Genomic DNA, 13,791 nt, shown 5'->3' on the forward strand with positions numbered 1-13,791 from the left:
TTTGATATTCAGGGTAAAAGAATTACAAAAATTATGTGTCAATAATATAAAAAAATTGTTGAAATGTCATTAAATAATTAGAAAGAGACCATGTATAATGTGGTCGGAAGGGTCAATTAAATAATTTCTTGTTATAACATTATAACCTAAACATCAAGTAATTTTTATATGAAATTTTAATAAATATATTTATTACATCATGTACTATAAATCTAGTTTTATTTAATTTCGTAAAAAAACATTATTTAATATTTCCATGCAGGTTGGGAGTAAGAAAATTTTTCTTTTTCTTCAAGTTAGGTTTGAATATTAGAATTTTAAATAAAATTAAATTTAAAATGATGTTGAAACAATATTTATAAAAATTTATTTAAGCTCTACATATGATAATATTAAACACGATACGATTACACGACAAAAACTTTACGAAAAAATAATTAAAACATGACAAAATTTAAAAAAAAACATAAACATGATATGAATGTCTCAAAATCTACATAATATGAAACAAAATAAAATTAATTAGCAAAAAACATCTTACACTTAGAAATCTTCAATACAGATCAAAGCTCTAAACAAATTACAGTAATTCATTTACAGGCAAAATGCTTTTAAACAAAATGGTAGAAAAGCATCCTAGTAGCTAATATATATCATCAAACACAAGTTCCTAATGCAAGCAAACGTTACATTTTGCGGTAAGGCTACCCAAATACACTATCACAAGCTTCTCCATAAGGAAAAAAGATAATAAACATTCATAATTATCTGCCTTTACGACGATTTTTCACGGTCGCACAATCCGGACAATACCATTTCCCTTTCGGTTGTTCTTTCAGACCGACACAGCCAAAGTGGAACCACTCTATCTTGCACTGTTAAAAGGGGGAAAGAGAGAGTTTCCATCAGATCAAAATTAGGAAGTGAAATCGGAAATAGTATCGGAGAAAGATATGTAAGGGACTTAGTTACGTACATTGGGGTTATCACATGCTACCATCTCTCCGTAGCTAACTTGGTTGCACAAACAGTACGTTGGCTCGTTAGGATCCACCGGCAAGTCTAATTCCACACCGGTTGGATTTGCTGCTGATGCTGCCACTTCTGTTGCCGCAGCTGCTGTTGCTAGACGTGTTCTACAGAAATACGTAACTCCGATGATATCATGTATCTAGTAAAGCATTTTGCATATAGATGTAATAGAAGGAAGTAACAGTCGAAATTAAAGGAGCATTCCTTGAAGCATGAATCCAAAATGGATGACCATTGAACAACATAAAAGGAAATCTAACGAGCTTATGTATAATAGGTGCATACTTTTTACGCCCTCCTCTTCCACTTTCACCAGACCTTCCGGATTTAGTGGTACCATCGGGAGTTTGAGCAGGCGAGGCAGTAGCAGTATTCTCTCTTTCTATTGAAAAAAAAAACATAATTAGAGTAAGGATTAAATATGCATTACGGAAGAGAGGCTTAAAGTAACAAAGGCTACGTTAAATAGGGGTGGGTGAAAGCAGAAAATTAACAACATACCACGCCGTAGCTCTTCACCAGACTTTTTCAAGTACTGATCAAGTTGTTGTATATGTGAATCCACCTGAAACATGATTACATCAAGCACGGAACAACTAATAAGGCTCGAACCTAGTTCCATCCAGCATTGAAATCTTAATATGCTTGGTGTCACAAATTTGACAACTCCAAACATATATGAACAACCTAAGATAATAACAAATACTTTCTTCATGAATAGGAGAACCATCCACCATGTTATTGATATGATTTTGCATTTGCAACTCTTAGATCACTAGTTCATAAAACAGAGTAGGAAGAGGAAACACCGAATCATGGATACTATCACCCTCAAAAACAAACTCATTCAGAAGATTATAGGTAAAAGTACCATGAAGGCCTTTGTATTAGTCAACTAGCATTTTGCCCCCTCTACTAAAAAAATGGGTAAAGTAGTCCTTGTACAATAGATCAAAGAGCAAATCGGTCATTTTTGTTAAAAATTTCATCCATTGTACTATTAAAACTGACGTGGATGACGAAATAACCAGACAGTGACATGTGGTGTGCCACGTATACAATATGTTGATATATTGAGACCCGTTTTTAAAAGTAAAAATGGATAAAAATTTTAACAAAAGAACTAGTTTGCTATTTGATGTAAGGCACTAATTTACTGAGTAGAGGGGGCAAAATGCAATTACCTGTCTCAGTGATAGCCATAGCATATGAATCAGATAACAAAGTGCAGGGATCAAACATCAAAGTTCTAAGGGAAAAAGCCAACGCACCAAATCATATGCTTGAATTGCCAGGGCAACCTTTTCATCCGCAATCCTAACACTATGCTTTTGTTCATCAAGTGCTTCTTCGGAGAATCTGAGAAGCGAAGTATCAGGCGTAATGTTGCCGGCCTTCAAGCCTCGTTTCATATCCTCTATTTCTTGTTCACATCGTTGTTCATTTTGCCTAACAATTTCTGTTCATATTAATCAACAAAAAAGATAGTATTTTACAACCAAATGAAATAGGATTTCACTTCATTGCATTCATTGGCTTTAAATTCAATATCTCCAAAGTTATCTGTTCAAATTAGATAGTTAACATTAACAACTTGAATTTATAAAATTTTCAAATAAACCCCCAAAAAGATTAAAATTAGGGTTTAAAGGGATACCTTGCAAACTTTTGTCAAGATCACGCATCAAAGCATATTTTTTCTGAAGAATATTGGGCAATGCTTCCAAGTCTGTAAAATTTCAATATGTCATAAATCATAGCGGAAAATCCTTAATTAGGGTTCCTTTTTTTCTTCTCAAATTTAGAATATAAAAGATGGGAACAAAATGCCAAAGAAATTAATTTAGAAAAAAATATTGACAAAAGAGAAATTACCTGCTTGAAATTCATCAATGAAGAAGGACATTTTAGGAATTTAGTTTTTTTTTTAATTTTTGCAATTGAATTTCGATGAGTAATTTTGCTGATACGTTCCCGCCACTGCTAAAACAAATGAACTAGAAGCCCTAAGAAAAGCTGAAATTGGGTTACTTTTATATGCCGAATGACGTATTTAGCCTTCCACCCTTCAGATAACTTGGAATGAACCTTGATTTACTATTTTGGTTAAATTCTGCCATTTGTCCCTGTACTTCAAAAAAGTTATGGATTTAGTCTCTGTACTATAATTTGGTCATTTTTAGTCCTTGTACTTTTAAATTTTTTTAAATTCCAGTCCTTACTAAACGATAACTGTTAAATTCATTATGTTAAACCCTGCTATTTCTAAAATTTGATGTGGCAAAAATATTATTATATGTGTAATGTCATGTCAACTTGTTATTTCCACATATTATTCATTAAAATATAGTTTATGGATTAATGACGGTCATTTGTGCCAAGATCAAAATTTTAAAATTTGAAATGCATAAGGTCTTAGAAAGATCCAATCGAAGAATATGAACTAAATTTACAACTGTCTGCATAGTTCAATACCAACAATTGAATCTAACCAAATAGATTTAATTGTTACTGTTTAGGTTGGGAATAAAATTTCAAAATTCATAAAGTATAGGGACTACAATTTACCAATTCAAAAAGTACATGGATTAAAAAGATCTACTAATTTGGAACAATGCATGCATGATGAGAAATCTTTGATAGATTCCAGTGAAAGTTGGCTCCCTGTGGGCACCTTAGATTGAGATGTATGTATTAAAAAGGGTTAGTATTTGGCATATAAATGTTTCTAGTTAAAAAGTTGAGATGGTTCTCTAGACGTTCTCAAATGGGGCCACTGCCAATAGTAGGATGGTGGAGTTACGCTTAATTCATCAACTTCTATGTTGTAACTGAAAAGTATGAGTCCGCCATATCCCGATATCTTAGAATGAAATTGTTGATCACGTGGCCAAAACTGCTACTACTGGATTCACAAGTTTACAATTATTTGAAGAATCTCCAATATATGATCTCAATCATGCTGTTACACTTTTTTAGTTTTATGCTTAATGTTGTAGATAAGATAAATTTAAGTTCCTTATAAAGCAAGTAAAAGATCCCTTGACATAAAGTTTTATGGGGAGACCTTTCAATTCCTTTCATTTCTTGGTTAGCTATATAAGACAGGGCCCAACTAAAAGTAGGCTAATTTCTTAAGGTTATTAAGCGGAACATGTACGTTGATTATGCAATGTAAATGGTCGGTTTGATTAATACCTGAATCAAATTATTTAAAATGTAAAAATATTTAACCGTTAATCGAATCGAAGTTTTTTTAAATACATTAATTGAACCAAAATATTTTGGTTAATTCGGTCGATTAAACTAATTAGCCGAAATTTATATGTTTTTTTGTTTTGATTAAAATAAGTATAAAACATATAAAAAAATACATTGCTAAGGTTCATTTTTTTAATAGTTTAAAAAATATTAAATGGTGGTGAAAATAACAAATAATACATCAAAAACACTATATAAATCTTGAAAGTTAACAACCAAATAAAAAGTTAACAATTATATATAATATATATTATTTATTTCGGTTAATTGGTTAATTATGTTAAGTACATGATTTCAAACCGAATTAACCGATAACCGAAATTTCAAAAATTATTAATTGACCTTCGACCAAACTAAATTCGACCGCTGACCGATTAACCGAGTAGATCGATTTGATTGATTAATTCGATTTTAACCGAACTATGAACATCCCTAGGACAGAAATAAAGCATTAGGTCGAACTCTTCTTTGGTGTTAAGGTAATAGCTATGAATAGTCATCAACCCCCTAAAATGGTAGAAAAATGGGACCTATTATGAGACATACAATGCATTACAGGCATATGATCATTATACAATAAAACTTCTACCCCAAACATGCACAATAAAATTGTAGACAATCAAGTGAAATCCAATCCACGAAATATACGAATTCTTATCAGAAAATATGAAGTTAGGTGTGGTGAAAATCTTTGGCTCCTACAATCATGTGCTTTGACTTTTTTCAACAAATTGGGGTTGTTTTGCAATTTAGTTAGAAGAATTGTCAAAGTATGTGAATTTGTTGAGGGTATGGGGGGCAATTTGTTTGTAATAACTTATCCCCAAAAAATAGAAAAAAAAATTAGTGAAATTACATTTTTACACCTTGCATTTAAATAATACTTAACCATGGTGAATGATGGACAGGCAGCCAAACAGGGTCTTATTACTTTATGGTAAAAAAAAAGACGCTCCATTAACCCAACAAAAATCGATTTCAAAAGAAAGCTGCCAAAACTCAAAACAGCTGCCGCCACCGCCACCGCCACCGCCACCGTCACAATGCATAACAACCACCAACAAACGCCGCCCGCATCGCCGTATAATTCTAACGCCGCCGCGACAACCACCGCTTCAAAAGACAACTCTAAAGCTACCGTTTGTATAATCTTAGCCACCTCTTTTTTTTCCTTCCTCTTTATCATCGCCCTCCCTTCCACCAGCCCAATTCGACCCTTAACCATAATCCGACCCGATCCTGCTCTTTTCCCCAATCGACCCATTTCCCTAACCGAGATCCCTTCCGCACCCACCCCTCCTTCCATTGCTTACTTCATATCAGGATCCGCCGGTGATTCGGCTCGGATCCTCCGGGTACTCTTAGCTTCTTATCACCCGAGAAACCATTACCTTCTTCACCTTGATCTATCTGCTTCGCAGACCGAGCGTGACCGGTTGGCCAGTACGATCCAAGCGATACCCATTTTTAAAGCCGCTCAAAACGTCGATGTTGTAGGGAAATCAGATTATGCTTACCCTAGAGGGCCATCGGCAATCTCTTCTACTCTTCACGGTGCCTCGATTTTGCTACGTTTAGCTTCGGATTGGAATTGGTTTATCTCCCTCAATGCCGGCGATTACCCGCTTGCTACTCAAGATGGTAATTTTAAAAATAATAATTTCTTTTTTTTTTGGGGGGGGGGCGGATTTTGAGTCTCTGGGTTTTGTCTTTTGATTGATCTTCTTTTCTGGGTTTTTGTTGATTTTGCAGATATTCTTCACATCTTGTCTTACTTGCCTAAAGATCTCAACTTTGTGAATCACACAAATTATATTGGCTGGAAAGAGTAAGTTAACTTCATTTCCACTTCTTTACTTTTGCTAAATGGACATTTAGATGCAAAATCAAATTAGTATCGTTGTTAGAATTGGTGTTTCACATCAGTCATTTGTTCATTTTTAGTAATCAAATTATGATTTTGCCTTTAGAAAGCAACTTCATTGCATTTTAAGCAATTTCCTTTTGTGGTTATTAGATTGATGTGGTTTAAGGTGATGCATGTTGTCTAATATTTAATTTTATGTTTCGGGGTTTCATTTATTTAGGTCCAAGAAATTGAAACCGATAATTGTCGATACGGGGCTTTATCTTTTGGAAAAGGAAGAGATATTTTATGCTACTCAGAAGCGGGAATTGCCGACTGCTTTCAAGTTGTTTTCAGGTATGTGTTCCTATGTTTTTGGTTAATTCCTGCTCTTTATTCAAATAAGGGAGCCAATATGAAATGTATGTGTATTCTGAGCTTCTTAATTATTGGATTAGATGATTCCAATAAACAAAGATAGCATAGATTTAGAATGGTGGACCCTGCAATTGCTGAGTTGATTAAGAATGTGATTTGAATATATTGGTTTATATATTTGTGTGAGATCATAGATTTGCATAGTTTGTGTGAATGCAGTCGTCATTTTGCTATTTCTTGATGGAATTAGAGTCAGTGGGTGTATGGTGCTATACTGTATAGGTTCAAAGTCTTATATCACCTATTAGAGGTACTACGAGAATGTCGTTTGTGGAGCATGCAACTCAGTAGGACCAATCAGATTGAAACCAACTCTTACTTCTCTGCATCATCTTATAGTTATTCTTCTTATTATTGTCTTGGAGATGGGACGAACATCAATTCATTTAGTATAAGCTGGTGTTTTCGTTTTTCTTGCAAGTTTAGGAGTATAATTTGACAGAGCAAGTGCAATGAGCATGTGCGTTCAGAATATCAAGTTAGGCCATAGATAATACCTAGTAAGATAATGGTGGTTCCTCATGGTGTTAAGGATGCATGTAGGAATAGAATTTCATATGGAATGCATTAATTCAATCCATTTTCATAAAGGCCATATAGTTTAAAGAAACAGAGGGAGGAAGGAGAGATAGTCCAGTTTAGCATTGTCTGTGGTTTACATTTATTTCAAAGAACAGAAATTTTGTAGAAATAAAGCTGAATTTTTTTTTTGAAGCCTTTATTTCTGAACATAGATATCCTCGTTGCCGTTCTATAAAGTCCTGTCCAACCTTCTGCTTTGTGTAGTTGGTTGAAATTATTATGGACTGCTCAAATAATAATGCTAGCAACATTTTTGTTTTGTTGATTGTAAATACTCTTCTATTAAGTTAAATCGCAGTGAATACTCTTTTAATGTAGTGTGGCCTGAGCTAAATGCATAAAGTACGGCAGTTTTGTCAGTGTTCTGCAAAACTGTGAAGATGGATCCACTGGTGAATGGCCTTATGTGCTATTTACCCACTAACTCCATCATGCATGTTATGGATTGAAATCATTTCTCAATTATGCATGATTAAAGTTATAAATAAGTTCGTCGTGGGTCTCCTTTTTCTTTGGAGAATATCTCTATTGATGAAATGCTCATGTGGAACATTTCTATAAGGATCATTATTCTAGACAACTGCTACAACATAAAGTTCCTCATTTGGCCAAGAGTTACTTTTTAATGGCCAATTAGCTCCCTGAAGATTACTTACTTTCTTAATTATATACTGTTGCAGCCATGGGAGGTATTATAAGCCATTTGTTTTGCTGAGAATTTTTTTTCCAGCAAGTTGTGAAATAAAACTAGAGATCTGGTCTTTTTGCAGGTTCGTCGTTTACAATGTTAACTCGTAGTTTTGTTGAGTTCTGCATCCTTGGTACCGACAATCTTCCGAGGACTTTGCTAATGTATTTTACAAACACGCCTTATTCCTACTCCAATTATTTCCCTACTGTCCTTTGTAACTCTGACCAGTACAAGAAAACTGTGATAAACCATAACCTACTGCATGTAGCCTTCAACAAAACCTTTTCAACGAAGCCTCTCTCACTCAAGCCTGAAGAATTCGATGCTATGATTCAGAGTGGAGCTGCTTTTGCAACACATTTCCAGTTTGACAGTCCAGTACTCGACCGTATCGACCAAGAAATTTTGAAACGCAGCCCCGGAAAAGTTGTACCAGGTGGATGGTGCTTAGGTGATCCCGCCAATGACACATGTTCAGTTTGGGGAGATGCCAGTATCTTGAGACCTGGTCCAGGAGCAAAAAGGCTCAAAAAACGTATCGTCGACTTGCTTGCAGATGATAAGTATCGATCCATGCAATGTCGATATGAATGATGTAATGGATCAATCTACATGGAGATATATGAAATCGGGGAAACAAAGGGGTAACTGATGCTGATCACTCTTAAAAGTTGGCCCTTACATGCTTTATAGGAGTACTAAAATTTTATCAAGCATCTAGTTGTACCATGATTGTTGTAAAGTAAAAATTATAATTCATTTGTTCTTGTACTCGACATTTTTCATCAGCTTTAGAATGTAGTTTCTATGGTTAACATGATGGGATTCTATTTCTATGCCCCATTCTTCGGAACTTTGAAAATTTTCAATGTTTACCACTCTTTTGATATCTTACTTCTAAGCTCTAACCAAGGCTTGTATAAGGGGGACGAGGAAGGGGATGATAGGGTTTGAATCGTGTGATTTAAGTGTTGTTATTATTTTAATTTTAAGTACCTAACTCGAGTTTGATTTTGGGTTTAATTGAGATAAAATCGAACACCAGAAATTTCGGACCGACAAAAACGTCAAGTCCATAGTTCATGTTATTGTTATTTTTCATTAAAAAAACAAACAAACAAGTATTGAAGGAAGAAAATTGTAGCAAAAACATGTCAATCATATCTTCAATATTTAGCTAAAAGCTACAAAGAAATCATCTAAGTCCACATATAATTCCAAATACAATAAACCATTCTAAGAACTAACATGGCAGCCTCTTAATACCCCTAACTGCAACATTTTACCCTAATTGTTTTCTCAGCATTGTATCACAACATTTGCGCCGGAAATTAGCCCGACATTTGCTCTATGTTCTGTATAATCAATCAGAAAACTCCAAAAAATGTGGCAACTGCAAACACAAGAAAAAGCGCTCCGCCCAAATAACCAACCTGATCGAACATACAGCAGTTCCATAGTAAGTCGAAATGCATGTACCTGAATATGTCGTATTACTATAACACGATAGAAGTTTCGGGTCTTACCAGTTTCTCAGAAATATAGTTGGCAAGAAATGCTCCTCCGAGAATTGCAATTGATGTTGCGAGTAGGTGTCCGGCAATGGCTCCACTTGCCACACCCCATGGTGACTGTAGAGACAAGGTAGCAAAGACCGTTGAACTATTCTGATTTAGAAATATATATATATATAGAAAATAAGAAACGAAGTTAGTGAAGTTGCACCTGTGCAGCGCCAAGCGCAATTGTTGCAAGCATTGAACGGTCTCCCCATTCCTAAAAGTTATAGTAAAGTTATATATCGAGAGTTATCGAAAACAACCAAAAGTGCAGCCTTTTGTTTCGGAGAGAGAAAGTGAGGATAATGAGATGCTTACAGCGAAGAACACAAGGCTGAATGACTTCCAGACAATTTCGAGTGGATTCGAGAGTTGTTTTGATGCCTGAATACATTAAAAATAGAAGTTTCTATTAGCTTTTTCTTTTAATAAAATAAGACATGTGAAGCGGCCGATTACCTTTTCTTTCACGAGTTCCTCAGCTTCAGCAAACTCATCAAGTTCAGGGCCTCCCTCAGCACCTTTCTTTGCTGCCGTTGGTGGAAGGTCCCATGCATCTTTTATAGATTTTAAGCCAAAGAACACGAGAAGAGCTATTGCTGCATATTCTCCAAGCGGCAAGGCTGCACAATAAATGAAAAGCATTAATGTGCGCATCAGAAACTTTAGAATAGATACATTCATTACGAAAAATATATAGATTCAAGGGTAAACAAACTTGATAATAAATCATGAATATCTTGGGCTGAAGGAAACAGTAGGGTTCTATGTTTCTCTAATTCCTCATTTTGTTTGATGTGCCCTTGTCCAGCACATATTCAAACATAGGTATAGGAATACAATCCTCCAAGGACTGCCCAAATACACGGACGAACTTAGTGTTCGAGACACATACCATAATCCAACACTCACGCTTAAGCCTAAGTAACGTAGGTGTAATGTGTTGGACAATTTAGCATAGAACTATTACATGCAAATGGCTGAACAGTTGGTTGAACTAAATCAAATTCAAATGAATGTTTATATCTATCAAAAGGCTATAAAGAAAGTCGGCACATATTGCAGTGTTAATACTACTACTATGTAGGAGCCAATATGCTCATAATCGCACTTCTTAAATCATCGAAAACAGCAATTCTCATTAGAAATTCTTGACGAGACAAGGGAGATGTGAGGAGTAGGAACTTACTGGTTTGGAATTGAGCAGGGACTGACTGAAAGATCCGTCCGATTATTACTGACAAGATTGTCATAAGAGAAAGAGCACCCATCGAGCCCAATAGAACCTTTCCAATGATTTAATAAATGTCAAGAAAATAGATTTAGTCCAAGAAAGAAAAAGCGTTCAGTAATACCATAAAACTGAAATTAATGAACGAATGAAGGCACGCATAGATAAGCATTTAGGAGAGAAAATACCAGTCCTTTCTCGTATTGCATGGCCAAGAGAGCAGCGATGAAAAACGTCTGGTCAAGAGATGCAAAACATAACTTAAATATCAAGAAAGGTTTCTAAAAGCACAATCAAAAGCATATGAAAAGAACAAAGATTTATATTCAAAAGTATATGTTCAAAAGAAGAGTCAGATCCATTCAATCAACATAAAAATGAAATGGAGTAATAGGCCTCGAAAAAGGACAGAGAGACAGGACAACAAATACTTATCTATAAAATAATCATAAGCCTTATTCAAACTTATCGGCTTTTGCAACATGAACTTTCCGCCTCAATCCATCATTAGTTAGGATCATTCTCGGAATGTTTCAAAACATAGGACCATAGCACTAATGAGCAGCGATTAACAGGTGAAAATACATGAAGTTATTTACGACAAATGCGTTACCTTGTCTCCGATTTCAGAAACAAAGATCAATGTGAAAGCAGCCGTGAAGCCTGATTTTGCTATTGCTGCTAAGAGTGATGCAGGTCCACCTTTTGCAAAGGCAATTAGTGACAATACTAAAGTACATCCCAATAGTACACCAGCAACGGAAAGAGGATAAGGAATTTGACTCGGAGGCTTCAAACTGCAAAAAAGCATAGTATTAGATGATATATAAGACATCAAACTAGAACCTCACTTCATCGTAAATTTATGAGCACTTCGGTGCATATATGTTGTTACGTGAAAAAAGCTATACATCTATTGAACCACGAGGAAGAACCACAATAGAACTATAGAGAAACCGAAATGCTGTTTGAGAAGTCCAAAACACTAGCATCTACCAGACATCACTTACGCTTCTGATGAACTGTCACTGCAGGGGCCCTTCACAATACTTTGGTCTTCTCTTTCATCCTTATCTTCATAGCCCCCGGATCCAATACCTACATTGGATGCTCGTGTTCTAAACGTGCTGCACGTTGAACTCAACCTTGATATTTTTCTACATTGTACTAGAAAAAAAAAGTTACTGAACAAGTTAACTAATGCTGCTGTGTCTAACAAAACCGAATTAGAATCAGTATCGTGTACGGACATAAATATGAAAGCACAAAGAGTAAAACAGTAGTAAAACAGAACAGAAATCAAAACTATGTAGAGCAAGCTGATAAACAGGACATGATTCGATTACCATAATATCAATCCAAAGAAACTGCTAAGAGCATTTCGATCCTTAAATCTAATCTTATAATCAAAACTCAAACTCTGGTAACATAAACTTCAAACAAAGGCATCCCGAGTTCAATGCAATAAAACAATAGCCTAAGAGAAGCGGTCGTAGATGTCGAGACTGAACCCCAGATTTGCAGACTTGTTGAGGTGACTGCTTAAACTAACTAATCTAAGCTCTGGGATCACCGGAAAACAATCTTTGGAGTGCTCACTTACTAAATAAATACAATACAGAGTTCCTTTCCAAAGTTTTTTTTCACAAATTCATAAAAATTTGGAAGATTATCATCGGTTGAAACTCGAATATAACCCGAATTCATCTCTCACCTTATCCTCAAAAACACAATCAGAGGCCACACAAAATCCCAGTCTATTTATGTATAACTTTAAAACTGGTTCATTTAACTCCCACTTAGCTCCAAAATTAAAACCTCAAAACACCAGCTAAATTCATACACTGGTTTCATCTAACAGTTAATTTCACTAATAATAAACACCCTTCCAAATCTCTTAAATAAAAATAAACCCTAAAATTCAACTTAATTCATAAAAATAAAGCCACCCAAAAAGATTCCATGAATCCCATCACAAAAAAAAAGAAAGAAGAAGAGTAAAATTCACCAAAAAAAAGGGAAGAAGATAGAGAGAAAAACTTACATGAAGGAGAAATGGGTAGTCTTGAAACACTATCAAAAGATGGAAATGAATCCACAACAACCAATAAAGGAAGTTTCCTTCTTGAAATCACTGGGGGTCTATGATGGATAACCAATCTCTGCATTTTAAATAGTTAGAAAAAAAAACTAAGTAAATTAAAGTATATATATAAAATTTGCCTTTTACAAGTTCATTTCATCTCTTTGTTCTAATTCTAGAATACAATGAAGTAAAAGAAAGTGTCTTTTGGGGCCTTTTTTTTCTTTTTTTGAAGAATCTGGAGCGAAGAGAGCTGATGATAGAGATTGAAAAAAAAAAAAGAACAGTTGTTTTGCCTGGTTAGAAAGCTTTGGTTTTATGCCACGTGTGCTTTTGTGTTAGATAAAGGGTAAATTTCCCAGAAGGCCACTTTAAAATAGCGTTATTTTTAATTTGGTCACTCTAATTTTTTTATTAATTTAGTCACTCTAATTAAGATGATTACTTGAATCGGTCACTGTTGTTAAAAAATCCGTTAATTCACTAACGGATTATATATTTTTTTAAATTTTGACAAAAACTATGAATCTCTTTATAATGTATTTTTAGTAAAACAATGAGTACAATTTTTTTATTTTTAAAGATTATTTTTAAAATTTTCAATTAAACATGTTTATTTTAATGTTTCTTTTTTCGAGAAAATGAAATCAATATTTATATTTTAAACCAAACAGAACATAAGGGCTTTAGATCTATTATTTTTCTTATTGGTTAATTGCATTTGATGTCCTTAAAATATAGGTTAAAATTTTTAATTGATCCTTAAATTTCAAATTCTTCTTATTGAATGCTTAAACTAAAGTATCATTCCAATCAAGTCTTTCCATTAATTTTGCCCTCTCCCCTTTGTATTCTTTTCAAAAAAACATTTAATATTTTTTTACTTAAAAAATAATACAAAATTATTTTAACACTAAAAAAATTATAATTTAACTTTTTATCTTAGCTCCCAAAAGTTCTTGCTTCATGTTCGAGTATAGCCATAAACTTTTTAGTTAAATGTCGATTTGGATTTAAAATGACTCTTTTTCTAAACACATGTGAAGAATAAATTTTAGAACATGTTTG

The 13,791-nt window shown here is 34.3% G+C and overlaps 3 protein-coding genes across 4 annotated transcripts; 1 reads left to right on the forward strand and 2 right to left on the reverse strand.

Annotated features, from left to right (window-relative positions):
• Nucleotides 1–503: 503 nt before the first annotated feature.
• Nucleotides 504–3,057, reverse strand: LOC107927653 (PHD finger protein ING1). The gene is made up of 7 exons (XM_016858763.2): nucleotides 2,908–3,057; nucleotides 2,690–2,761; nucleotides 2,304–2,491; nucleotides 1,534–1,597; nucleotides 1,318–1,414; nucleotides 977–1,136; nucleotides 504–875 (listed from the first exon to the last, which is right to left on the reverse strand). Exons 1-7 carry the CDS (start codon nucleotides 2,936–2,938, stop codon nucleotides 765–767), a joined length of 723 nt encoding a protein of 240 aa, XP_016714252.1. The 5' UTR covers nucleotides 2,939–3,057; the 3' UTR covers nucleotides 504–764.
• Nucleotides 3,058–5,023: 1,966 nt separating this feature from the next.
• On the forward strand, nucleotides 5,024–8,739 carry LOC107927771 (beta-glucuronosyltransferase GlcAT14A). Its single transcript, XM_041088101.1, has 4 exons — nucleotides 5,024–5,934; nucleotides 6,046–6,121; nucleotides 6,381–6,496; nucleotides 7,930–8,739. The coding sequence occupies exons 1-4, from the start codon at nucleotides 5,337–5,339 to the stop codon at nucleotides 8,442–8,444; spliced, it is 1,305 nt and encodes a 434-aa protein (XP_040944035.1). The 5' UTR covers nucleotides 5,024–5,336; the 3' UTR covers nucleotides 8,445–8,739.
• Nucleotides 8,740–8,898: 159 nt separating this feature from the next.
• LOC107927772 (protein PAM71-homolog, chloroplastic) lies at nucleotides 8,899–13,012 on the reverse strand. Of its 2 annotated transcripts, XM_016858880.2 has the most exons (10): nucleotides 12,685–13,012; nucleotides 11,651–11,807; nucleotides 11,254–11,437; nucleotides 10,829–10,876; nucleotides 10,599–10,695; nucleotides 9,869–10,032; nucleotides 9,728–9,793; nucleotides 9,576–9,626; nucleotides 9,377–9,481; nucleotides 8,899–9,283 (listed from the first exon to the last, which is right to left on the reverse strand). In XM_016858880.2, the coding sequence occupies exons 1-10, from the start codon at nucleotides 12,806–12,808 to the stop codon at nucleotides 9,218–9,220; spliced, it is 1,062 nt and encodes a 353-aa protein (XP_016714369.2). In that variant the 5' UTR covers nucleotides 12,809–13,012; the 3' UTR covers nucleotides 8,899–9,217. The 2 variants fall into 2 exon arrangements, with proteins under 2 accessions (XP_016714369.2, XP_016714370.2); XM_016858881.2 differs by lacking the exon at nucleotides 9,576–9,626 and having other exon boundaries at nucleotides 9,377–9,517; nucleotides 12,685–13,005.
• Between the last annotated feature and the right edge of the window lie 779 nt (nucleotides 13,013–13,791).

The sequence above is a fragment of the Gossypium hirsutum genome, chromosome D02 (assembly GCF_007990345.1).
Source record: "Gossypium hirsutum isolate 1008001.06 chromosome D02, Gossypium_hirsutum_v2.1, whole genome shotgun sequence".
NCBI classification, from domain to species: Eukaryota; Viridiplantae; Streptophyta; class Magnoliopsida; order Malvales; family Malvaceae; genus Gossypium; species Gossypium hirsutum.

Excerpts from the sequence above, each read along its gene's own strand:
- LOC107927772 (XM_016858880.2), bottom strand. The coding sequence starts at position 12,808 with ATGCAGAGATTGGTTATCCATCATAGACCCCCAGTGATTTCAAGAAGG. Across the intron at positions 10,877-11,253 it reads TTTCTGAAATCGGAGACAAG|ACGTTTTTCATCGCTGCTCT; the intron begins GTAACGCATTTG and ends TCTCTTGACCAG. Across the intron at positions 9,284-9,376 it reads ACTATATTTCTGAGAAACTG|GTTGGTTATTTGGGCGGAGC; the intron begins GTAAGACCCGAA and ends ATGTTCGATCAG.
- LOC107927771 (XM_041088101.1), top strand. The coding sequence starts at position 5,337 with ATGCATAACAACCACCAACAAACGCCGCCCGCATCGCCGTATAATTCT. Across the intron at positions 5,935-6,045 it reads CCCGCTTGCTACTCAAGATG|ATATTCTTCACATCTTGTCT; the intron begins GTAATTTTAAAA and ends TTGATTTTGCAG. Across the intron at positions 6,497-7,929 it reads TGCTTTCAAGTTGTTTTCAG|GTTCGTCGTTTACAATGTTA; the intron begins GTATGTGTTCCT and ends GTCTTTTTGCAG.
- LOC107927653 (XM_016858763.2), bottom strand. The coding sequence starts at position 2,938 with ATGTCCTTCTTCATTGATGAATTTCAAGCAG. Across the intron at positions 1,415-1,533 it reads TGGTGAAGAGCTACGGCGTG|AAAGAGAGAATACTGCTACT; the intron begins GTATGTTGTTAA and ends TTTTTTCAATAG. Across the intron at positions 876-976 it reads TAGCATGTGATAACCCCAAT|TGCAAGATAGAGTGGTTCCA; the intron begins GTACGTAACTAA and ends CCCTTTTAACAG.